The 25,956-nt window shown below is 38.8% G+C and overlaps 1 protein-coding gene across 5 annotated transcripts in view; it reads right to left on the reverse strand.

Annotated features, from left to right (window-relative positions):
• dcx.L (doublecortin L homeolog) overlaps nt 1-21,744 on the reverse strand; it is a 57,274-nt gene extending 35,530 nt beyond the window's left edge. For 3 of the 5 annotated variants that reach the window (XM_018229854.2, XM_041572743.1, XM_041572745.1), the window contains exons 1-3: nt 21,639-21,743; nt 18,180-18,564; nt 6,368-6,708 (exon numbers count right to left, since the gene is read on the reverse strand). In XM_018229854.2, coding sequence (XP_018085343.1) covers nt 6,368-6,708; nt 18,180-18,543 — 705 coding nt within the window. In that variant the 5' untranslated portion in view covers nt 18,544-18,564; nt 21,639-21,743. Of the gene's footprint in view, nt 1-6,367; nt 6,709-18,179; nt 18,565-21,627 lie in introns of all 5 variants that reach the window. The other 2 variants (XM_041572746.1, XM_041572744.1) reach the window with 2 other exon arrangements.
• Nucleotides 21,745-25,956: the final 4,212 nt, after the last annotated feature.

Genomic DNA, 25,956 nt, shown 5'->3' on the forward strand with positions numbered 1-25,956 from the left:
TTGGGGGTTTGAATCCAAAGAAGGCTTGAACAACATTGGGGAATAGATAATGAAGTCAATCAATATTTCTAAAAAGATCTAATGGACTGTGATACAGTCTTTAACAAATTTGCCCATAATGCACAGGGATTTCAGAACTGGACAGACCTAACCAATCTTCTGCTTTTTTTCTTAGCCCATCAGGCATCTAAGTTATATCATCATGTATCTACATTTGGGACATATTTAATGTAGTGTATGATCAAATAGAACTTCTGTGAATCTTCAATTTCATGTGGAGTTTTACAGTAAGAGCAAAAGTCCCCTGGCTCCCCTGACTCGAACATGCACATTTTAAAAGTGGGGACCAAGGGATGGTTAATGGAGATTGAAAACATTTTCTGATGTTCTTTGTTTCTGCAATTATCTTTAATCAAAGCCTACCCCACCTGGATTTGTTGCTATTTTCCTTCAGTTCACACTAAGCAGCTTTTCCTCCTTTTTATCTGAATTATGTCAGTCCCAGCACAAGGGAAGGAAGTTAGCAACATGTGGCAATGTTTAAAAAAAATGCTATGTGCCATGGAAGATTTGCATTTAGTATGGCAAACAAAAGAAAGAAAAATTGTATTGTTCTACTCCTAGAAAACAAACATGCACATAAATATTTTGACATTATTTCAGTAGCTGTTTTTATGTAGTAATGCTCCACTGAAGCCAGTAAGATTGTGTATGACTTTCATTAGACATGGAACACAACTGATACATTGGGACTTATTAAGACAGCAGTATAGCATGCCCATATAGGGGATTTTTAGAGTCTTGGCATCTATGGGTTTCTATTGTGGAAAGTCAGGATGCTGCCATACATTGTTGCTTGAATTAGCAAGGGAACGAGCTCCTCAGTTCACAAAACTACAAAAAAACATTGGTTCAGAATGATGGGAGCTACGGTGAACAAAGCACTTTGTTGATATAGATTCACCCTCTCTTTGATGCGTCTTGTTCAGCTGTCATATTAGCATATTGAATTAATAACAGATACTGTTTAAAATGACAATAAAAACAACTCATATATGCATATAAACACCATCAATATTGGTATGTGTTTCTATCTCAGTTATGTGCTATATGCATACTACTCAGCTAAATGTACATATATACTTATCCAGTGCTTTCCATATAACAGATATTTCATTCACACCTTAAAATCATGTATACATTAAATAAACCCAATAGGCTGATTTTGCTTCCAATAAGGATCCATTTTAGGTTGAATCAAGTACAAGGTACTGTTTTATTATTAAAGAGAAAAAGGAAACATATTTTTTTAATTTAGAGTATTTGGATAAAATGGAGTCTATGAGAGATGGCCTTTCCGACATTCTGAGCTTTCTGGATAATGGGTTTCCAGATAATGGATCCCATACCTGTATATATACACTACCTCCTGTAGAGACATAAGTAAGACTGAAATGAAAATTCCCTGCAAGTCATTTATGGCACCCAAACTGTCCACAATACTGCATAAACTTTCAGCTGCCTCCATTGTAATGTAATTTGAATTTTTAGCCACCTCATGGCCATCATTTTGCCTGGAAATCATTTAGAGCAAGAAAATGTCTTTTCTATTAATTGTTCCTTATCCTTTGCATATATAGTACTGGAGCTGATTACTATTAGTGGACAAAACTCTAGGAGCTAAACATTTGAAACGTATAGGACTTTATACCTACTTGCATGATGCTCATTTTGTTTTGGGGGCAACTTGGCAGTACTACTTCTAACACTTTGCCCTATTATTAAATGTGCCCCACTTTATCTACAACTGGAAGAGATTTATAATGCAGCTCTGCTTAAACAGGTATAAATCAGAATTAGCAGCCCTTTCTAAGAGTTTAAAGAACAGGCTCTTATCTCCGACTCAGAAAGAAGAATTTCTAATATTACTGACATTTTTGTAACCTAGTTTATTCCACTTTTGCATGCCTAATTTACATGTAATCCCTCAGCCTGCAGCAGGTGATAAGAGCCTAGATACGCTGAAGTTTGGGCAAGTGTACTTAGCACAGAGATTATACGGAGAGTTTTGTAAACTCAGCTTTTGAGGAAAGACCTCTCATATTAATCTTTTTTAAAAAATGTTTCTGCTTCAAGTCTTAATATATGTCATCTGTCTCTGTCGATTATATATGGCTGCTAAACCAACAGCGGCACTTTAAATCGTCCTGTTAACATCTCACTGGGGTTCTTCGGTTAAGGCTTCAAACATTTCAGAAGTATCTACTCATTTTGACAATGTTAATCAAAAGATATACAGTATTAAATGTGCACTACTTTAAGGATTTCACTGATTTTAAAATAAACGTATTTGTACTCACAGTTAAGATGCATGAGTGAAAGTACTGCTTGATGGGGGCAACAGGGCAGAAAAGGCTATGGATGACTTACGAAAGCAGCCATAAGTGCGTCATGCAAATATGGACACAATTCATTAAGCTGCTTCCACTTCCATGGGCCTTTACATACATACTGTCTCTCCCTCTGAATCACCTACTGAAGAAAGGAAACACTGTAGCTACGGCCACCCTTAGCGTAGCAGTAATCCCATGGTTCATACAGTTGCTTGCATAAATAGGAGCATGCACCCAAAGAATCCCACATAAACACAATTGTGCAGCCACATTAGAGCTGGAATTATGGGAAAAACTGGTGATTTGCATCTGAAATTTCCCTTTGCACATGCAGTTTTAAATTACATACATGGGCAGACAATAGGCCTTGGAAGATGGAGCAGAATGTGGTTATTTGAGGTTATTTTCCCATACTGGCCAAGCAAGAGGGAGCCAAAGGGATTTGCTTCTCCAGTCACCCACACTGTACCCAACAATGGGGTAGATTCACTAAAGGACGAAGTGGCTAACACTTGCGACAATTCGCCAGCATTGCCACCCGCAGGGGCATCGCCAATTCACTAACAGGTGCCAATTTGCTGGCGAAAGAGACCGTCGCTGGCATTCGTTCTTATCGACAGGAGACTTTTCGCTCTGGCAAAAGTTCTAACAAACTTTTTTCTCCAGACATTTCATAACATATGGAACGTTAAATGTGAATGTTCAATATGAATATGAATGTTCCAAATGTTATGAAACGTCTGGAGAACTTTTGCAGGCAATCCCGCTTCAAAAAAGTAAAAGTCGCCAGCGTTTTTGAAACTTGAATACATTTTCGGCAGACAGGATATGATGTAAGTAACAGAAGATTGAGGAAGATCTTGCTTCTTTTTAGCACTTTGATTGGTCTAAGGTGGCGAAGTCAACTCTGGCGAAAGAGGTAACGTTCAGTAAAATCCGCACTTTACTGAATTTGCAGAGTAACGACCTTTCATCAGAGCGAAAAGTCTCCTGGTGGTAGAGTGCGAATGAACTCTAGCGACGGGCTCTTTCGCCAGCAAATTGGCGCCTGCGTCTGTTAGTGATTAGCGATGTCCCTGTGGGTGACAACGCTGCCAAATTGTCGCTAGCATTAGTCACTTCGTCCTTTAGTAAATCTACCACCAGTTCCGAAGATGAGCGTGTCAGGGTTTATGAATCCAAACAAGTTAAGCGCTAAGAAGCCAGGGAATTCACTAGTCTGCTGGAAGAAACTAGGTTTCTTATAGGCCCAAAACGCAACGTAACAGGTGCAAGAAAGTCCCATTAATTTTCTGTGCCCACACTCAGATTATTTTATGCCAGTTAAATAGATCTCAGTCCCCAGGTCCCTGTAAATTCAAGTGAATGAATTCGAACAGTAGTTAAAAGCTAGGAAGCCAAGGAATCCACTAGACTGCTGACAGTAAACTAAGTTTCTTATGGTCTATTGTTTACAGGGACTGAAAACAACTACTAAGGGACTGTTTTGGGGAACGTATGGCTAAAGGAACCTAATGCATCTTTGTGTGTTTTTTATATTTCTATAATTTTCCCCAAAGGTGGCCCAAAGGTGGCCCATTCTACTTTAACCATCTACACCTACCCTTAAGGAATCAGATGAGCTTCATTGTGCATTTGTGTTAACACCCCAGTTGACAACAACTTGCTCTATCTATCTTGAATCAATTATATTGTAGTACTCTTTTCTGGAATGTCAGATTATTCAAGTTGTTCTAAAGGCCATCAATAACTATGTAGCCAGCTTTTAAAAAGGGATGGTGGTGGTGGTGGGGGGGTAATTTGGAAAATTCCCCTTGTAAACTAATATTTTGTTCACTAATTTGTATTTTGAAAAAAACATCAATCTATCACTTTGAAATTGCAAATTAGGATATGTAGACTGAAAAGTTTGATTTCTGGATATAAGAACACAGGATTACAGTTTATAATGTAGTACTGTTGTGTTTATTTTATGTTCAGCCAGAAGACACTCTCTATTATTATTAAAATGTGTCTCTCAGATGAGTGTAATTTCAACATATTATGATGATTTGCTGAAGACCCGGATACATTTGCCAATGGTATTCCATGCTGTGAGAACGCCAAAAAAATATATAGCCTGGCTTCCCTTCTATCACACAGAATGCTGTGCGCTCCTTTTATTCTCTCTCATTAAACAATTGCTGTAAGCTTCTTTATGTCTTTAGCTGGCTCTAGCATATGCTTTGGTTTCAAAGCAAAACCTTTAATCTGACTTTTAAGTCACTTGCAAGATGCATGCAAAACTTTACTGTTCAATAGTATACTTTCCTTGCCTGCTATTGTTTCTGGATTCTTGTTTTGGACCTGCAATACTCTCTGCCCATTGATTTTACCTTTCTTTCTCCTTTAAAATCTCTCCTTGGAAAAGGCTATTTCTTCACTATTTAAAGATTACATGTTCCTCTTGCCTAATAAGCATGTGTTTGAAGGGAACCTGTTCCAGTTATAAATGTCCAAATAAGTGACCAGGTCCAGAAGAATAAAAAGTGGGACCTAGCCCAGCTCCTAGAAAGAAGAGTGCTAAGAGAAATAACTGAATGCTGCTAGCGATGCATTGGGTAGAAATCGGCTATGTTCCTTTATGTTCATAGATATAACTATATCAGTTGGATGGTTTCATTGCCTTTTAAAGATGGATTCTAGTGGGAGGATGAGTTGGAGGGTTTCATTGCCCTTTCAAGATGGATTCTAGTGGGAGGATGAGTTATCAGTTGCACTTTCCAAATTATTATTATTTAGGAGGATAAATGACAGCAGATTAGACTGCAAACATACTGTCCATACAATTCACTGCTTGAGCAGAGCCATGCATAAACCCATTTACCCACACCTCTGAACTCTCTGCCATCTTCCATCAGTCAAGCACCCACATTAACTCTTTTCTCAAGTAAGCAATTCCTTTCTAAGGGAAGCATGTCAGTATCATGTAACTGCTGCACCATGCACCCAATTTCTGCATAGGCTCCACCCCTGTTGTATCTGTAGGCCCCTTCAACCACATAGATTGTATGTTTGGGGCAGGAAACTCCTTCCAACTTTGCTTTGAATTTCTCATTACTTACCTATTATTTCCATTTGTATTAACTGAACCCCTTTATGTAAAGCAGTGCTATATACCCTTGTGATTCTATATAAATCAATAAAATATGTAAATAAAAAGACCTATCCATTTGTGTTATCTGTATGACTGTTACTGAGCCGGTAAGTTTATTTAATCATTACTGTGCGGCCTGGCTTCACACATTATTAAAGCTTGCTGGTGTAGGAAGACATCACTGCTTGTTCACCTTGATTTATGAGGTCATTCAATTGACCTTACTAAACACAATATGATTATTCCCTTCACATCTATTACAGCATGTCTTACAGGAGACTTTGGAACACTAATGTTCCAGTCATTTATGACATGAGTTTAGGAATACATGTACCATAAATATAAAAAAATCATGACAATAGATTTATAGTATATTATTATCAACCAGTTCAAATATTTTTATATTTTGTCTTTTGAAGTAGAGTTTCGCTAATTGTCTAGACACCCAGACAGTCTGGCACTGGAAATATTTTATTTAATAGTGTTTTTTTAGTTCTAATCATTAAGGCACATCACACTTAGTGGTCTTTACATCTGCAGTCATCATTTTAATTTTATGATGTCCGCGTAACACAAACATCTTGCTATACTATGCAACGGATAAATGTTGTTTATGCAGTGACATGGAGAAAAATGTCCCCAGGTCCAGTATTCCATAGACACCTTCTCTTGGTCCAGTGTAAAATAACTGCGGATTGTGTGAAATAGTAACTGGTGGATAATCTGCCTATAATACTCCATAACTCAGAAGAAACCCTTGCACTATCCTTATTATAAGCACTGTAAGTTATACTGAGAATTCTGGATTTTAGAATAATATTTTTAGTGGTGACCCTACCTGTTTTCCATCCAGGGTATATAGCTTTTTGACCACGCCAGTTTCCAATTTAATGGCTTCAGTGATATCAGTAAGGACCTGTTCAAATGAATGGGCTGTTTTTTTGTTCAGAAGAACACGCACGGCCTTGCGTGGCTTCACTCCACTTCGAATGATTGTCACCAGCTTGGGGCGCACAAAGTCCTTGCCCTCTCTGGACTGAGCATTGTTGCAGGTCCCCAGAGACTGTGGGGACTTTTTACTGGCTGATGTCTTCACATTGACTGACCAGTTGGGGTTCACGTTCTTGGTGTATTCCAATTTCTTGAAAAAGTTGTCAGAAGAGCAAACATAACTTTCGCCTAAAAACAAAAGAAATAGGGCTTGTTAATTGAAAACTATGTTCACCATTGTGCCGGCTGGGAAAAAAAACTGAAAAACAAACTGTAATTTTGATCCCCATTATCTGATTGTCTGATTGTATAGACATGCTTGTATTTTCAACTGCCAGAGAATCTTCTGACTACCAAAACAAACATGATATTACTTCTGTGTCTTACTCAACAGTCATACTTTGTTTCAGACATGTTGTTTTCTTGGTCTCTGTCTTTAGCCTTCTAGGTGTGAGTGTTGGGAGATTTTAATTTATGCCCCATCATGCACCATTACACCCCAACTATTACCAGTTACACCCTAGCATGCACAGTAGTGCTCCCCACTCCACCAGAGCATGGCTTATAAATAAAGGAGACTCCTGGAAAATAAAGGATAATGCACAGCTCTGCATCCTATTTAATGAGTTTATTTTCAGTCGCAAGACTGTGTGTAGGAAATACTGGATGCTCTGGATTGGAAGAAGATAGAGGCTAGAGAAGAGCTTGATAGACAGAAGAGAAAGGGAAGAGGAGAAACCAAGGAAAGAAATATATATAAGAAATGGATGGAAGGAGAACATGAAAGGAAGAGATGAGTAAAACTGAAGGAGGAATGATAACATAAAAGAGACAAAAAAGTGAAGATAAAGACAAAGGGACAAAGATGAGGTAAAATAGTCAGGAGAGTGAAAGAGTTTGGAAAGGTGAAATGTGAAAAAAGAAAACAGAGAAGAAAAAAGTAGCCCTTTGAGGTCCAGTCTAACAATGAATAAACAGATAATATATTCATAATATTACATATGTTTATTTCAAATACATCTTATTGGAATTGATTTGTGAATCTGAACAAAATCATAATCACAAAATGATTAAAGATGGAGATACTACAGCAAGTAATAAAAAAAAACAGATGAGAGAACAAGTAGCCAGCCAGTAAATCCATCACTAACCAATGTAGCAAGAGCACAATGGGAAATGTTGAGTTCCTATTTTAGGTTAAATTCAATTGGGGAAAATGAGATGTAGATCAGTACAAATACTCTTATCTGATTGTTAAGGGGCTATTTTAAGTCATGTGTTCCATTCCATTACAAGGCAAATGCATGCAACATAATATATTTTATTTGATGGATCATACAAACATGCAACCATAAAGGTAAATATGTTTATACAAAACACGAGAGCTATAAATATCCTGTGAATTATCAAGCAATATTGCTGTTTGATCAATAAGTGTTCAGATGCTCTTCAAAAATGAAAATTTTATAGAAGCTTCCGCACACTTTCTAAATATAATCAATTAGAAATTCTGTAACATTTCTGAAATAATCAAGTTTATCTTCACTATCCCTCTCTCAGCATCTGTTTCTCTCGATTCTGTCTTCATGCAGGAGTTGGGTGTCAGATATTCATTGACAGTTTGATCCAATATATGATTCCTTTCCTAGCAGATATATTAGAGCTCACTCAAATAACTGATTCCAGTACAGACAAAATCTAACAATTAACTGCCTTTTGCACAAAATCTGCATGAAGAGAGACAGGATTTCTGGTGCTTTTAATAGAATGAGCTCTAATACATCTTCTAGGCAAAAGGAGCCCCCCTATAAGATATATTGGATCTAACTGTCAATGAATATCTGACCTGCTGCATGGAGACAGAATGAAGAGCAGCTGCTGAGAGAGGTATAGTGAAGATAAACTTGATTATTTCAGAAACGGGACTGAAGATTTAATCGATTATATTCAGAAAACTTCTTATTTCAGTATGATGAAGCTTATATTGAATTTACATTTTCATGATAGTTCCCTTTTAAAGGAAAACTATACCCCCAAAATGAATACTTAAGCAACAGATAGTTTATATCAAATTGAATGACATATTAAAGAATCTTACCAAACTGGAATATGTATTTACATAAATATTGCCCTTTTACATCTCTTGCCTTGAACCACCATTTCGTGACTCTATCTGTGCTGCCTCAGAGATCACCTGACCAGAAATACTGCAACTCTAACTGTAACAGGAAGAAGTGAGGAAGCAAAAGGCAGAACTCTGTCTGTTAATTGGCTCATGTGACCTTACATGTGGTTTGTATGTGTAAACAGTGAATCGTACGATCTCAGGGGGCGGCCCCTATTTTTTAAAATGGCAATTTTCTATTTATGATTACCCAATGGCACATACTACTAAAAAAGTATATTATTATGATAATGGTTCATTTACATGAAGCAGGGTTTTACACATGAGCTGTTTTACTCAGTATCTTTTAATAGAGACCTACATTGTTTGGGGGGGTATAGTTTTCCTTTAAGCTTAGAACTATATGAAAGATGTAGAGGGACCTATGGTTAAGGTGGGTTATTGAATACGTATATAAAGTGTTATTAGTAAGGGACTATACACACATGTGTTAGCAGTGTCAGTACATCTTCCATTCACTAATTACAACATAATATTGCCTCGTATAACACACAGCCATCTTAGGTTTGTCAGAGTTAAAGGCAGGCTTCCGACCACAATTATTGCACCTCGGCTTGTTAAATAAATATTTCACTGATTACCTTTAAATGAAAACATAGGTTTTTACATGTAACCTTTGCACCATTGTATGAGGCTAGTTTAAGGTAGCCTTAGCAGTTTCCATGGAAACAATACAATGTGAGAACAGAATCCCACAATGGGCTGCCTTCGTAACAAGCCTGCAGCTGCAAGCCCGGGTTGAAAGGCCTACAGTACATTTCTTTTAATGCCAAACCTCGGAACTGAAGGCCTTGAAGAGAATGAAACAAATAGTCTTTTTTTAGTCATTCATTTTTTATTCATTAGAGAACTCATTTTTTTTTTTTTTCTAAATGCATTTTGGTTGGGAAATATTAACCCCTTTAGCGAAAGGGCATTAGTAGTAGTGCTCCAAATGAAACACAAAAAAGATTCACAGATTCCTATTAGAATAGCTTGCCCGATGATTTAAGCACAACTCACATGCTTCCATATCTTAAGCTACAGGACCTCCATTGGGAATTGAAAAATTAACTGGTTTCGGCTCAACGTGTAACCATTGCAGTTGTCTGTATTTTTCTTTCTTGTTATAGAGGCCAGCCCAATTTCTAGCACAAATACATACAGTATTTATATACTACTAAATAATTCTGTTTGATGCCCTCCCAGTCTAAAGGACTTGCAGCTCTATCTCCTCTTCTCTATTTGCTTTTAAAATATTACACAGCCGTGGAATCGTTTAAAGTTGGATGTATTTGTAATTGTAATTGGGACCGTTTAATTATCTTACTAACTCTGTAGGAAAACCTGGGGGAATATACAATATACTTTTAACATATAAAGAGAATCAAGTAATTGCTTAAAGGGGTCGTTTACCTTTAAATTAGCGTTTAGTATCATGTACTCACTGATATAGTAATTCAAAAAATTTAAATTGGTCTTTTTTTTTTTTTTGTGGTTTTAAGTTATTTAGCTTTCTGTTCAGCAGTTCTGGAGCTTAATATTTCAGCAGATGCCTGGTTGGTAGAGTCCAGTTTACTTCAGCAACAAAGCAGTAGTTTGAAGAAGAGACTGAAGTATGAATGGATGAGAGCCTCAACAGAAAGTTTAGTAATAAAAAGTAACAATAATAATAAAAGTGTAGCCTAACAGAGCAATAGTTTTTGGCTGCAGGGGTCAGTGACTCCCATTTAAAAGCTTAAAAAGAGGCAGAAGAAGACAAAAAATTCAAAAAGTGATTTTATAACCTACTAACATTTAACTTGATAACTTTAATTGTCAATTTATCTCCACCTATAGAATAAGAAATGCTTTGGGAAAGGAAGCCTAGAGCATACAGTCTTTGTATAAGAGACTGTGGTTAAGCATTGACCTAAATTTAGCTTTAGAGCAAAGGCACACGCGGAGATTCGGGGAGATTAGCCGCAAGCTAGAATCTAAATCACCGGCAGGATGGCACTCGTTTTTTGAAGTCGCCTGAAGTTGCCTCACGAAGAAACTTTGGACAACTGCAGAAAACAAAGCACCCCAACTGCCATCCCGCCAGAGATTGCGATTGTAGCTGGCAGGAAGGCAGTTTGAGGAGCTAAGTCGCCCGAAGAAGAGGCGATTTGTCGTCGGGCGACTAATCTCCCCGAATCTCCACGTGTGTCTCTGCCCTTAGGGTTTTTTGTTTTTGGCTTTTAGACCATTATTTTTAAAATCCTGTTAGTAAAGTGAGATTACTGACACAGGAACATCCAATCACCGAACACAGTAGGAAAGCATCATATTTTCGTCCCTCTGCATCTGGTGCTTGGATGCACCTGTCTCAGTACTGCCCGATAAGAAAGAATAGGATGTGTTTAGCCCTGCACTCTCCTGCGGTGGAATGCAGGGAATTAGGTGCAGGGGAAAGCACCATAGACTCAACCCCAGGATTGTAGGAAACTCAAGATGTGAAGTAAACCAGAATTGTACATTTTTGCGAGGCCACATATGCATTCCGCCCCAAAATATTAGGGGCGGAATGATGGCCAGCAGCTGTCTCCCAAGCGCTCCGGTTCAAGCGCACATGTGAGCTCCTAGGGAAGGGTGTATGTGGAGGGCGCTAGGACTGTGCGGCCGGGCAACAGGACCGTGCGGCCTCGGGCGCCCATCCACAAAATCTGGCACTGTTCACAGGAAGTTTAAGTCTGATGGAATTAAAAGCAGTTAAATTGTAAATTTTGGAGCTTGCAATGACTTTGCATCACTGTTATTTTATTTTATTTAAGTTTAATAGGTATGTCTATAATAAAAAAAAAACAGTACAACTTTCCAGAAATGATCCACTCTACCTGTGGTAAAACCCATTTACAACTAAATAAGATGGCGCCAATGAACTCTGATGCCCTGAATCTGCAATGAGGGGTTAGTAAAAAGTTAGGGGCATTTACCCAGGGTAATACCTAGGCTGGGGGGGAGGAGCAGGGAGGGGGGTCTATGTAGGGTAGGGGATTTTAAAAAAAAGGGCTTGGTTCTCCTTTAAGCTACTAAAAATGTCTTACCATTTAAACAAAACAGGGATTGTTTGTCCATACATTGCAATATATTTAAGATGGCCAACTACGTCAATCCTACACTTAACTTGCATCTGATTCATTACATTTTACACAGGGACTAGGTTTTACCTGCAACTTACTTGTTGCTTTCAAGGTTAAAACTCCCAAATATGGTTGCCCTTTTTTTGGCCACCACTGGGATCACCTATAGATGAAAAGGGTGGGAGCTACAACATGGAGCTGGCCACTGCCCCTGTATAAACTATAACTCAAAGTCAAAGATGCATTTGGCCAGCTTAAATAAATTGCAATGTATGGACAAACAATTCCTGTTATGTTTAAAGGTTAATGCATTTTTAGTAGCTTAAGGCACTAGCCCCCATATGCAATAAAAGCCACTAAGTTTGCACAGGAGCAATAACCCTTAACAAACAATAGGATCTTTGCTTTTAAACAGGTGACCAGTAAATTCTACCTGCTCACTGGTTGCTTTGGGTTACTGCTCCTGGGCAAACAGTGCCTTTTATTACATAACCCCCAAAATGTCCTAAATATATTGATGACAGATAGAGTGCAGAGGACCTTTTGTTTTGTCTATATGTATTTTGTGGTCACAGCCTCATTGCACCCCCGCCTAATGGTTTTAAAAATTTGTCGTGAGCACAACTTTCCCTTGTTTGTTGTAGATCAAGCATGAAATACCAGCCAGGTGGCACTACTGTATGTATATGAAGTTGCTGCCTATTTACTTTGTGCAGTGTTCACTGAGCAAGAAGTAAGGAATGTGTTGTTTCCAGAAAATCAGAAAGCTGCTGAGGGAATTGTAAGTAATGGATCCATTTATCTTGCCACAGACATACAATTAATTAGCTATGTAGTCTGCGTTCTCAGGCATACACCAGTGCTTTCGCCATTCAGCAGAAAGTAATTTCGCCATTTGAGACATGCCCGTGTGATTATAAATGCTCAAGACTGAGACCCTCACCCCAGCCTAAATAATCAGTGACGTCTCTGCCATTTCAATTTTGAATCTGTACAAGCCACTGAACAACAGTCAAAGAATAATGTCATTTGTCGGTGCTGTTTGTGAATATCTTAATACAGGTAGGTATGGTATTAAATCTGCTAAAATAATATAAACATTAAATAAAACTAATAATGCCTCCAATAAGGATTAATTATATCTTAGTTGGGATCAAGTACAAACTACAGGTTTATAATAACAGGGAGTTGGCCTTCCCATAACTCTGAGCTTTCTGGATAATGGGTTTCCAGATAACAGATCGCATACCTATATTTGACTTGTCTCTGTTTTATTTAGTCAGCCTTTGGGCGATTCTGCTAGATGTTAATTAGCCAAACTGATCTTTCTAGGGTCGCACACAGACAACTGTAGAATTCACTCCAAAATCTATTTTATCAACAAGACGTATCTATGTTTTATTTTTGGATTCTGCTCAGTGCAAATTTCTCTCTTTAGTATTCTTCAAAAAATATGTTTGAAAGAATGTTTAGCCGAGGCAGACAAAACAAAACTCCCGAAAGGTTAAAATATATAAACTGAATGAGGGATCTCTTGTGTGAAAGAAAATAACCTGAAATATTAATGAACCCCTACTCTATCATTTATATGTTTAAAGTGTGTGGCAGATGTTTTATTGTGTTCCACTCAATTACAGTGGGGCCATAAAATCAGTCAGGGGGATGTCCGTTTATAAAATGTTTGTGGGAATTGCAAGATTTTGGCTTTTAAAAAGTAATTATTCTTGCTTTTGATGACAATAGTCCGTTGGGAAATGTATAAAATATATCCATTTTCATTTATTGTAGATATGATGGAGAATGACCTAACATAGTGCCTCTATCTACAACAAACAGATAGGATATACAGGTATGGAACCTGTTATACAGAATGCTATGTACCTGGGGTTTTCTGGATAACGGGTCTTTCCATAATTTGGATCCTCATACCTTATATCTACTAAAAATCATACAAACATTAAATAAACCTAATAAGATTTATTGGCCTCCAATAAGGATTAATTATATCTTAATTGGGATCAAGTACAAACTATTCTTTTATTATTACACAGAAAAAGCAAACATATTTTAAAATTTCGAATTAATTGATTTAAAATGGAGTCTATGGGAGAAGAGCCTCCTGTAACTTGGAGCTTTCTGGATAACAGGTTTCCAGATAACAGATCCAATACCTGTAATATAAAAGCAGCAAGCCACGGTGGGGTCCATTTTAACTGCAGCCCAATTCTCAATACCCAATGATAAAACAAAAGTCAGCTACAGTTTTGAAACCATCCTATAAATGAGATGCATTCAATATGGAGGTGCTAAATGGTATTTTATTATCACCAACTTATGACACATCAGTATTTAACAGCTTATTACAGTCAATATTTGGGTTTTACATCCAACCCTTGGATCTTCATTCCTTATATCTACTAGAAAATCTTGTAAACACTAAATAAACGCAATAGGCTGGTTTTGCTTCTAATTAGGATGAATTATATTTTAGTTGGGATCAAGTACAAGGCGTTGTTTTATTATTACAGAGAAAAAGGAAATCATTTTAAAAAATTTGGATTATTTGGATAAAATGGAGTCTATAGGAGATGGTCCTTCCATAATTCGTATCTTTTTGGTAATGGTAATTAATAGTGTATAATATCAGCAACACCCATAGTCAAATAACTGACTTGAGATATTACCTTTTTGCACAATGTGTTACTTGCCATTTTCTAGGCAACACATAATTCACATAGCATGCTGCTGAGCCAGCAGATAGAAGCTGCATCTCCTTACAGAATGTAGATAAGGGGCAATGTTATATCAGGTGCAAAGTGTGCTCCAGGGCTAGTAACCCATAGCAACTATTCTGCTTTCAGACTGCAACCTGGTAAATTCTACCTGCTAATTGGCTGCTTTAGGTTACTAAAAGCTGAAAGTCCTTAAATGCATAATATTTTGCTGTTGATATAACAGTTTTTTTTCCACTAGGGGGGTATTTAATAAAACTGCAATGTATCTAATTTTTTTTATTAGAAAGTCAACCTAACTCGCATCCACAAATTTAACTAATTTATCAAATAATCAGCTTGAAAAAGTTGGTGTGGGAAAAGTCTTGACAGAATCAATGAAAATGAAGAAGTGTATGACTTTTTCAGATTTGACGGCCGAATCACTCGATTCTTTCGAGTTGTTGCCACGAAAACCCAGAATTTTGCAGATTGTCGTACGAAACCCAGCACAGATCACGGCATCTTCAAATTGTAAAAGGGACATTTGCAATTGACTTCTACATGACCTCCACAGGTTTTAGCTGGAGTATTTGTTTATTCAGATTTGTAGCAGCTTTGGGGTACAATAAATCTCTAAAAATTTGGGGGGGGGGTTTCGCTCTAAAAAGTTTGAGTTTTCCTTTCTAAAAACTGGACCAGAGAAAAAACCTGGGCTGTGTTATTATAAGGCCAAAGCCACAGGGTTAGTGTCACAGGCAATTCTATGAATGTTGTGCCAATTCAGCAGATACATCCAATGGGCACCATCTGGAGAGAAGCCATGCATTAATAACCTTATGTTAGAAGCATATCACCCTGAAACACCAGCCAGGACATGTACAGCTTCTCCTTTCCATCACTCGGTAGCAAATGCTTGTTTTCATTGACACCAAGGAACATTTCTTACTTTAGATCAAATATTCCCAAATCTGGAAATGGGTCATGTTCTACTGCTTTGCCTTCTAATTATTCTCTTTTTATCCTTGTCTAGTCCTGCCAATACTGCATATAAATCATATAGGCATGCAGCTCCCTTGAAAAATGAACCTCATTTACCTATCACCATACAACACACAGCAGCTCAGTTAAGCGATAGACCATCTGTCAGTCTGGACGAATAACCTTGAAAATTGAGAGCATTTGTGGCTACTAACTAGTCCTAACCTTAAGCATGCCCACAGTATTATAATTATTATAACTATGCATTATTGTACCATATTATAGCCTCCTGCTTTGACTTAACACAGAGCTAGACCTAGAGCCCCAGTCACTATAGCTCTCTAAAAGGGAGGGATTATTGACAGTATTGGGAGTGGTGGCAGCAGTGGAGATGATATATATGAATGGAACAGGAATGTGTTTGCACCAATTTTCCATTTGAATTGTATCTTGCATCAACTGAACTGTTGGCACTGGAGAATTTTTTTTACCTTGCACTTTTGCTTTAAGGTCCAGCCTATATGGTTGTTGGAGTAAAGCTCCCATCATGCCTTCACCCTTGAAAATACTTTGCAAAATGCTAGAGTTTTAGTCCAGCAACATTTGGGTGGAGAGAGGTAGAATGATGAAAGAAAATGGTAGAGTCTTCTAAAAAAAGATGTTAACCTGTGCTTCTTTCTATAAATATTTTGTTCATCTGTTGTTATGTATACTGTGGGACAAAAAAATGGGGTATATCTGTGTCCAGGTGCTTCATTTCCACCTCTTATATACTGCCTTCATGTGAAATTGCTTTCAACTGGGCTTGAGAAAGAGTTCAAGGACCACAAGAAACATTGCATTTTTGTAACCAACCATCAGTGATGTCTGACATTCAGTTCCTCTGTACTGCCACAAGAAACCCTGAAATTAAGCCAGGGTTACCTTTCCAGATATATTTCTTTTGTCCCTGTGTCTTGATACTGCTCTCTTTTTTCCTGGGGTCCCCATCTATCCCCCTTGTAGCCTAGGCACTACCTGCCTTATTGCTGGCTCATTAACTTGTTCACTGAAATCTGTGACTATGAGATTCATCTATAAACCCTCATTATATATATATATATATATATATATATATATATATATATATATATATATATATATATATATATATATTCCTTTCAATGTTAAAAGTCTGTTTCAGGGGCTGTGGGAGATGATTCTGCTTGTGGGGTCCAGCAGATAAGTATCCTTCTGCCTGCCCCCCTGCACTATTCCAAATGCTAGGGATCTGAAGTTTTTCCATTGCCTGGATCACCATACCTTATTAAACATGAAATGAACTCAACTGGATTGTTGTACCACCAATATGAATTCATGCAGCCTAGGTAGGACCAAGTACAAGTAACTATTTTATAATTACAGAGAACAAGGTAGACTTTTTAAAATGTTAGATTTATTTGCTTCAAATGTATTATATGGAAGATGGCCTTCCTGTAGTTTGAAACTTTTTGTATATTGGTTTTCCAGATGAGATATGTATATTACATTTCCCTATCACAATGGGCTTGTTGGAATTCTTAGGGACATCTAATGAAGTGAAGTTGTGGGAGCAACATTCTCGGTGACATTTCTTGTAGAAGACATTTTAATTTAAAAATAATAGATTCCTTGCTATTGTCCTTATATTAGTGAGATGGAGGGCTGCCATAAATCCATATGTAAAAAATTACTCTAGAGCCCTGCAACATTTTCCATGGAAACACTATATTCACGTGCGTCTGAGCCACATTTTATTAACTATGATGTCATATATTGGAAACGATGGAATGCACTTGGGGGACGGCCAGAATCCCTGTATGGTTTTATTATTAGAACTGGCCTAAATTTAAATAACACTTCTCTTAACTTGGCTTCTTCACTCAGAATAAAACCTTCAGCCAAGGAGCAAAGTTGGCTAAAACTAAGTTAGCAAAGCTTTAAATAAGTTGGTGAACCTGATATCTAGTGGCATTTACCATACCTTATTCATGTCAGTGCCCATTCAAACAGAATAATGGGAAGTGAAAAGGAGAAGCAGCTTGATATCAGTTTTTCTAAAAAGAAATTGCTTCATTACAAAGAAACTGAGTACCATTTTTCATATAAAGCTATACTTACAGCAGTCCTCCCATCCCACCTTGGCTCAATCACCTTATAATGTATAGTATAACAACCTTTGCAATAGGCTTATTTGGGGAAAATACAATCAACCCAAAATCCTGATTTATGCACCTAAGGCCAAATATGACAACATTTTGTGCACGCTTATTTAGATTATTATGTGAAACAGAGAACATATAATGAACTATATGTTGCCTTAAATAACCAGCTCCCTGGAGCTGTGAAAAGGTAAATTCATTCTATTTGCATTATGACTTTTGTAAATGTCATCTTTATCACTGGCAATCAACCCACAGAACATGCCAACCAAATCACTGCCAGGGTTGTGCCATTAAATCATTTCTACTGACCATTTGGGCTGCAAACTCCACTGAAAACAGAACTCCTCTATAACAAATGTTGAATCCAAACTAAAAGGTTGACAAAACTAAACTGGAAGCAGGGTATTGCTCTTAATGTTGAAACAATGAACCCATACACAGAACTCAGTAGGGTCCATTAACTAAAGAGTCCCAACTCAATAGTTGTTGCCATTTTTAAAATCATTGGCTGGCTTACCTTCTTCCAACTCATCCATGCTGGATATCTTGTTCATTCCATCAATGGTGTAGATATAGCGCACCCCCTGGGGCAGATTAATGTTATCAGAAAGCGACCTGGTTAAGTCAGCCAACAGAGCATCAAAACTTCGGAACCTGTCGGAGGAAACCGCATAGACAATCCCCTTGAAGTAGCGATCTCCATTGCGGTAGAATCTGACCTTCTTGGCCTTCTTCTCGTTGCTCAGCGCCTGCAGGGTCCGGGTCCGGTAGAAGCTGCAGTGGGCACTGTGGGTAGGGCTAGGCAAGCCATTCATTCGAGATCCTCGCATATTCCTGGAAGTCTTATCCCTCTCATCAAAGTGGCCAAAATCAAGCTCCATTTCCTCGCTTCCTCTGGAGATCTAGGAAAATATCCATCCAAGAATAAGAATGTAACATCCAACCAGACAATAACAACTACCCCCCTTGTAGCATAAATAATTCCTTTTAGTCTTTAGCAGCACATTCTCGTGTTACTCAAAGTTTGTGAATAATTAATAGGCAAAGTGAATGTACTGAGCTGAGGGGTAAGTGCCGGGCCATCTAATTGAGTGAAACAGCTTGGAATAACCGGAATTAACACCTGAGCCCATATAAACCTGTTCCGTCTACACATAAAAGATTGATGAGTAAAGCTTTTCCTTGCTGATGGCACTTATTTATCTAAGCTTTGTTTTGTAGCAGCAACATCCCTACGGTGCTACTACTGTGCACTTAGGAAGACCTCATTAAAATAAATGTGGATATACATAGGCATTAAATGTATGTCAGCCCATGCAGACAGGCAGCAAATGGCTCCGGTATAACAAAATCAGTTCAGTCCCATTAGGGAGAAACAGCAGCCTCATCACAAAGAAAGTCATAGAAAGAAATCAACCATAATAAACATTCTCCACATATTTCTCCCATATTGTTTTGGGAGTACGCCTTTATACTGTAGATACAGCTGGATGTAATGAAATATGGCTTCTATCCCCAAGATGTGGATTTTGATACCAAGTAAAGGAAATCTGAACAAGACGCTGGGGTTAAAGGGGAACTACGCCAAAAACTACGCATTATGAAAGAGCAACATTCCAATATAGATCAAGGAAACGTTTCAGTGGGTTGAAAGTTATTTGTAAAAATAAAAATTGCTATTGATAGCAGTATCTGTCTGGCTCGTTATATAAACTGTACTGCTGACTTCTGAAACCATGTAGAAGAAGAGATTTTGTTTCAAGAGCTAGAACCGGAAAGGGGATAAACAAACACTGCTTTTAATGATGAAATAATGATGATAAATCACTTTAAAATAGAAAACGCCTTAAAATTAAATTTTCTACGCTAAATAACAGTAATTGGGTGGAGTAGTTCCCTTTTAAAATGGAAGAATTGTTATCTAAACGCGCTGCCCACATTTGAATCAGGGCTTTATTTTTTTGTGTCGGGGGAGGTGTTAAAGGGGGGTCCTGCTTAAATCAATATTAGTTTTAGAGCCAATCCAATTGTGTTCTCCATGTGACTCCTCGGTCAGGAGCAGGTGTACTCTCTAATCCTCTTGCACATTTCCTACATACATACTATAGGCATTCCTTGCACATGTGCCATGATGTCATCTCTTTCATTCTGCCGCAGCCTCAGTCAACACAAAGGAATCAGTTGCCACGGCTGAAAGATGCCACAGTGAAGGCAATTACCACATGCCAAGCCCCACAAAACCCCCTTTTACCAGAGCTGAGGAGGTCAGCCTATTGCCTAAGTAAGGCGATTCAAATTGGATAGCGAGGGCCTGCCTATGTTCAGTATTAAAAAATTATCTCAAAATATGGTTCATGCCGGAGAGCAAAGAACATTTCCAGGAGGCACAGGTGTCACAAAAGGAGGGTTTGTCGGCTGGGAATATATTCAATTCATTATTAATTCATTTATTAATAGACACAACATTTAAATAAGGTTTATAGGACAGACACCCAAAGACTGTAACAATGTAAGTTTGATGCATGTGTGCAAATAGAGTGCGTGACTGACAGAGAAACAGACAAAATACAGAGAAATACAGGTATATAGACATACATTACATATAGCTAGGCTATGAGCAGATATTGGATAGATGATTATCTATAGATGATTGATTTAGACTCAACGATCAATAATTCGTTTGCAATTGAATAAAAAATCATTCAGGGATCTGCCCAGCAGCCAATTGTCAGTGACCGTCCAGCAGTGAAGATTAATGGGATATATGTTCAGGCACAGGGTGCAATATGTTCCACTAACAAAGGATTACAGATCAATAATGTGCGGCACCAAGCCTGCCCACACCCACTCATAAGCAAATCCCACTGGGGATTAGCAAGTCAAATTTAAGGAAATGCTCTCCTTCTGCTGCCGCACGTGAGACAATGGCAACACTGAGCCGGCTGTAAAATACAGTAAAATTAGAGGCAGCCATTGATCAGTAGTAGGAAAGGGTGCCTGCATGGAACTGATAGCTCAAGCCTTGCCATTCACTTTAAACCTATGGCTGTGGCTGCTCGTCATGAAACCAGCAATAAAACATATATAGAGCTGCATTGCCTCTTGTGGGTTCAACTGCTGTAACAATTGGCCTCTCCCATTTTCTCACTGCATGGCGCACATGTTTTCTGGCCACCCTATACCTCCCATTTTACTGTGGCAGGTGGGTGGGGGAGAACATGTTCTGATACATATGGATGTTAAGAAGGGAACCCACACCTGTTCCTGCATTGCACATTTCATTGTCTGCATAGTAGATCACGCTCAATGACATTCTAGACATTCTTTAGTCATCTATCCCTATGGTCCCTTGTGCAGTAGTGCTCGTAGATTACCTAAATGATGAGTTTATTAAACCAGTTTAAATGTCATATTAATAGTATGGATTATTAATGTGACTTCACCACAAATCATTATGAAATGCATCATTCTATGCCTGTGTGCCGCTGAGGAAGACTCCCCGTAGCAGCCCATGTTGTAATTCACAGATTCACTGGCTGCTCCCCTTAGGGCTGTTACCTTAACAACCAGTCTGAAATACATGAGCACAATTCCATTCTCTGTCTGTCACCTCTCTGGAGTAAGACCCTTTCCTTCCCCCAATCTGCAGTTTAACCCCTCATGTCCCTGACAGCATGGGCGGGAGTCATATAATTACTGTTTCCAGAATGCAGGGTGAAATCAAACTGTCAGCTTGTCACAATTACATGGAAATGTGACTCACGTCTCTGATGGCTGCTTTTACTGTGTGCCTGGTAAATGGCACTATATGCCCCACCAAAATCAGATGCTGCCCCCACTAAATAGGTGATTTAATGGCTTATTTAGTCTCTCCTCTGTCAAAGAGCTCTGAAAAAGGCAGCTTGGAATGGCCAGAAATCACCATCTGCCAGGCACAGAGCCTTAGAAAGAGCAAGCATGCTTACCAGTGACTCACCGTGGTGCTGCTGCTGCTGCTGCTGCTGCTGGTACAGGCTGAGGATGCTGCTGGAATGACTGCTATTCTCAGTCTGCCTTTGTTATCCCAGCTCCCAGCCAAGGGACTCCTGCCAGCCTAACTCATCTGCTCCCAGGTCCTAGTGCCTTTTAGAGCCGAAAACTCCTCCTGCTTCCAGTTAACCCCCATCTGACTCTCTGACTCATCATTCCTGTGATTCCTGAATCACAGAGGTGCCCTACAATGAAAGGCAGCCATTTAGATGCATGTGTTGCAACATGTTACACAAGATTGGCCCCATCCATATATACTGTATATATATATTTACCCCAATACATATTTATATATGTTTTTACATCACTTATTACATTTGTGGTTTAATGCTGCCTTTTATTTTATATATCACTATTCAATTTTTCAATATTTATTTCAAAGAGAAACCACCCTCCCCACATATCATTTCATGCAACGTACAGATTTTACATTTTATTAAAAAGTGCACCTTGGCCAAGTGCTGCTCATGATACAGATAGAAGAGGTCCTCTGTACTTAACAAATTATCAATATATTTAGGACAATTGAGACATTTTGTGCTTAAAGTGGACCTGTCACCCAGACATGAAAAGCTGTATAATAAAAGTCCTTTTCAAATTAAACATGAAATCCAAGTTCTTTTTTTTTTTATTAAAGAGTTCATAACTGTTATAAACTCATTTACAAATCTCAGCTGTCAATCAAATATTGCCTGCCCCTCCTCTATAGAGGCGGGTCAAGCAATTACTTTCACTTTCCATTCAGCACTTCCTAGATGTCACTGCTCTCCTCACATTCCCCCAGTTCTCTTTAACATTTAGTTATGTAGCCAGTGCATGGGGATGGACATCAGGTCCCCCATTCTGGTGGAGCCTATGAGTAAGTTCCCCAATAGGCACGAAACGCGTTAGGCCTTCACCTGTATTGTCCTAATAAATGCAGACTCTGAGATGATGCAAGGCTTGTGTCACGGTCGGCACCCTACACCAGAACAGATGCCAAGCACCTTGGTCTCGGCTCGACTTCACCAGTTAAGTGACCGCCTTTGGCCTCGGGAGGAGCCCTCGGCGTACTCAGATGCCACCTGGACTTAACGAGAGGTGCAAGGCATAAGTTCTGGCAGGCAATGGGGCACGACTGTTCTGCAAGGATGCTGGAAGATAGGAAGCCACAGGAACAGGCAGGCCGGGCCAGCCCAAGCAGTAGAATAGACAGATTAGACTTAGGATCTAGAGCGAAGAATAGTCGATGGCCAGGCAAAGGTCAGGTTGGAGAGGTCAGAATAATCACAGACAGGCAGGATCAGGATTGGAGAGTTCAGAGTAGAATTCAGGCAGGCAAAGGTCAAACACAGTAGATCAGTCAGAAGAGGTAATTACAACACCCAGGAACAAGGCAAATTGAACCTAACAACGGGCAATACCTGAAAGCCAAATTCCCCTTTTAAACATTTGAATTTTGCGCCAATTGCGCGCTGGCGCCATCACGCCAGCGCGTCTGCGCCTTTAAATAATGCGCGCGGGCGGCGCCCACGCCCTAGAGGAACCGGCATAGGAGGAAGAAGGCAGCACAGCGGGCGTCCACGCCGAGGACGCGGCGTGGACCCCGCTGCCGCTAGACCACCAGGGTAAGTTCATTACAGCTTGCCTTAATAACAGTGTCCACAAAATGGCTCCTGCCTGCTTGCTTTAGTTATGAATTCCCAGACTGAAGGAAACAAGATTCAAATAATTTATACATTGTCATTAAAGTTCATTTTGCTGGACTAACATGATAAAATAGGATCTGGAATAATTTTTTTGGGTGACGGTGACTAAAAAGATGATTGTTTGTCCATATATTGCAATATATTTAACTGGACACAGCCTCATTGCACCCCCACTTAATGGTTTTAAAAATTAGTGGTGATCAACTGAGCACAAATTTCCCTTGTCTGCTCATTCTACAGGACAGGTTGCCTTTTATACCATACTTACAGACTGTGCAGAAGAGATTAATTCTAGAACAGACATGTACATTGAATATACACACATTCCTGTATGGGGGTATCAAAGAGATGCACAAGCACAATGGATTCCATGTGTCATACCCGCATTGTACACAAAGACAGGCAAATCAGACATAGGGGATTTAGTAACGTTTACAACTCCTTAGTACTGAGAAATGGATTGGGATAAAGAAGTGTCCCCAGACATTTACAATGTGACTAGCACATGCACATTTGTGACATGGCACAATTTCAATCATGTCACTAGTCCACCCTGACGATACCAAGTTTTATATTTAACCTGACTCCCTCCAATCCTCCTGAAACCCATGTAACTTGCCACCACACCTCATGGCAAACAATCATTTTTTGGGTCTGGCAGTGGCAGCAAGAGGAGCCTATGCTGAGTCACCCCTTCTGTAGAGACATTAGTACTGGGGATCACAAAATAACCCAATCTATTTATTCTTGCTTCTCCATTAATAAAGGGATCCTACAGGGCTTCTATTCATGTATGTGGAAGTTGAAGTATGAGTAGCCCCTTCTAATAATATTTTTTTTAGCTTTTGGTGCAAAGAATGAAACTGAAAGCTTGATAGACTTATAAGCCTCAAAAAACATCTGCATCCTTTTCAAAATCATCATTTCAGCCAAAAGCAAATTTAGCCCAAACTCAGCATTCAAGGCACGCCAAGTAACTTGTCAAGCCAAATAATGACTAATACTGAATTGGCACCTACACAATACATATATATAGGTAATTACACTGTATTGCAGGAAGGACTGTTTTATAAGAAAATATTTCCTAAGATTTATCAGCGGATATTGTACTCACAGAAAATTCACAATAAAGTCATATAGGGGCATATTTATAAAACTTTGTTAAAACCTTTTCAAAACGTTTGAAATACACCATAAATCACCAGATCATTGCATGCGAAATTCTGCTTATTTATAAACAAGTGTAATGATTTTACATACAACGAACATGTTATTTCCCACCACTGTTCATGACAATTTTTTTGCCACCTGAATTTGTACAATTGAATTCAATTGATTAGGCCAGGTCTGAAGTTGTATAAAGGACAGTATTACAGTTTGATGTAAGAAAGGTGAGAACCTTGCGTTAGGTGGCAGCGAGTGACTAGCATACCTCCCAACATTTTGGAAGTAAAAAGAGGGACAAAAATGTTTTCTGCATGTAGTGCGGCAATTTTTTTTGACCACACCCATTTTAGTGGCCACACCCCGTAATTACCATGTTCATTATAAAAATTTGAAAATATTTCTCCTTATCTAAACTGTTAAAATTACTTATTTTCTTATCTCAAAATTGTTACAAAGTATCTTAGTTGCACCTGTTAGCTGTACTGGCCTCTCTGCCAAAAGCCAATTAAGTTAGAAACTTTGTTTCTTTTTCTGGCTGTTCAGTGCAGAGAAAAGAGGGACTTTCCAGTACAAATGAGGGACCTCAGGTTGAGCTGTCAAAAGAGGGACTGTCCCTCTGAAAAAGGGACAGTTGGGAGGTATGGACTAGTAACCAAGTGTGTCAAAAAGCCACCTCTGGTAACTTTAAGAGCTGAATTTCCAGTTGTAAAACCAGGATTTTGGTGCTCTGCACCAGGTCTGGGCCATGGCGGACAGGCGCACTAGGCAACCTGGCCAGTTCGGCTCCTGCTAGCCGCGCGCATGCTTAAATTGGTGCTTCCGTGCGGTGCACCCTTTAATATGAATTCCTACTAAACTCATCTAGATGTTCCAGAATGAAATATTGCACACAAATATTTTATAGGCAAAAAGAAATATCTTCCTAGTTGTCCCATTGGCTCTGTCCAAACCTCTGCCTCTGAATGTATACAGTAGGTCACTTCTAGTTCCAACCTGGATAAGTCCTGTGGACATCTGGGAAGAAAGCTGCGCTGCCAAGTTTTTCTTTTACTTCAGGACATATATATCTGCCTGGCCTGCAGGGGTACAAGGGAATATAACAAAGGGACCCCTCCCGGGGCCAACTGTCAGATAATTTCTTGTCAACTCTTTGCTATTTACACTATAGTAACTGGTAAAAAGATGACAATTTGGTTCTCCTGCAACAGCTTGTTCCTGTCCCTGTAACACATATAGTCACTGCTAGTACAAACAAAGATTATCCCTGGAATAATTAATACATCAGTTGTGCATATAATGCTAAATCTACAATTTAGGTTCTTCCCAATCACCCTACAGGTCAAATTGCACATGTTTGTATGATTATTTTTCCTATATTACTGTTCTCATCTGTAAAAATAACAGTTAAGG

This window comes from Xenopus laevis, chromosome 8L (genome assembly GCF_017654675.1).
Source record: "Xenopus laevis strain J_2021 chromosome 8L, Xenopus_laevis_v10.1, whole genome shotgun sequence".
Taxonomy (NCBI): Eukaryota; Metazoa; Chordata; class Amphibia; order Anura; family Pipidae; genus Xenopus; species Xenopus laevis.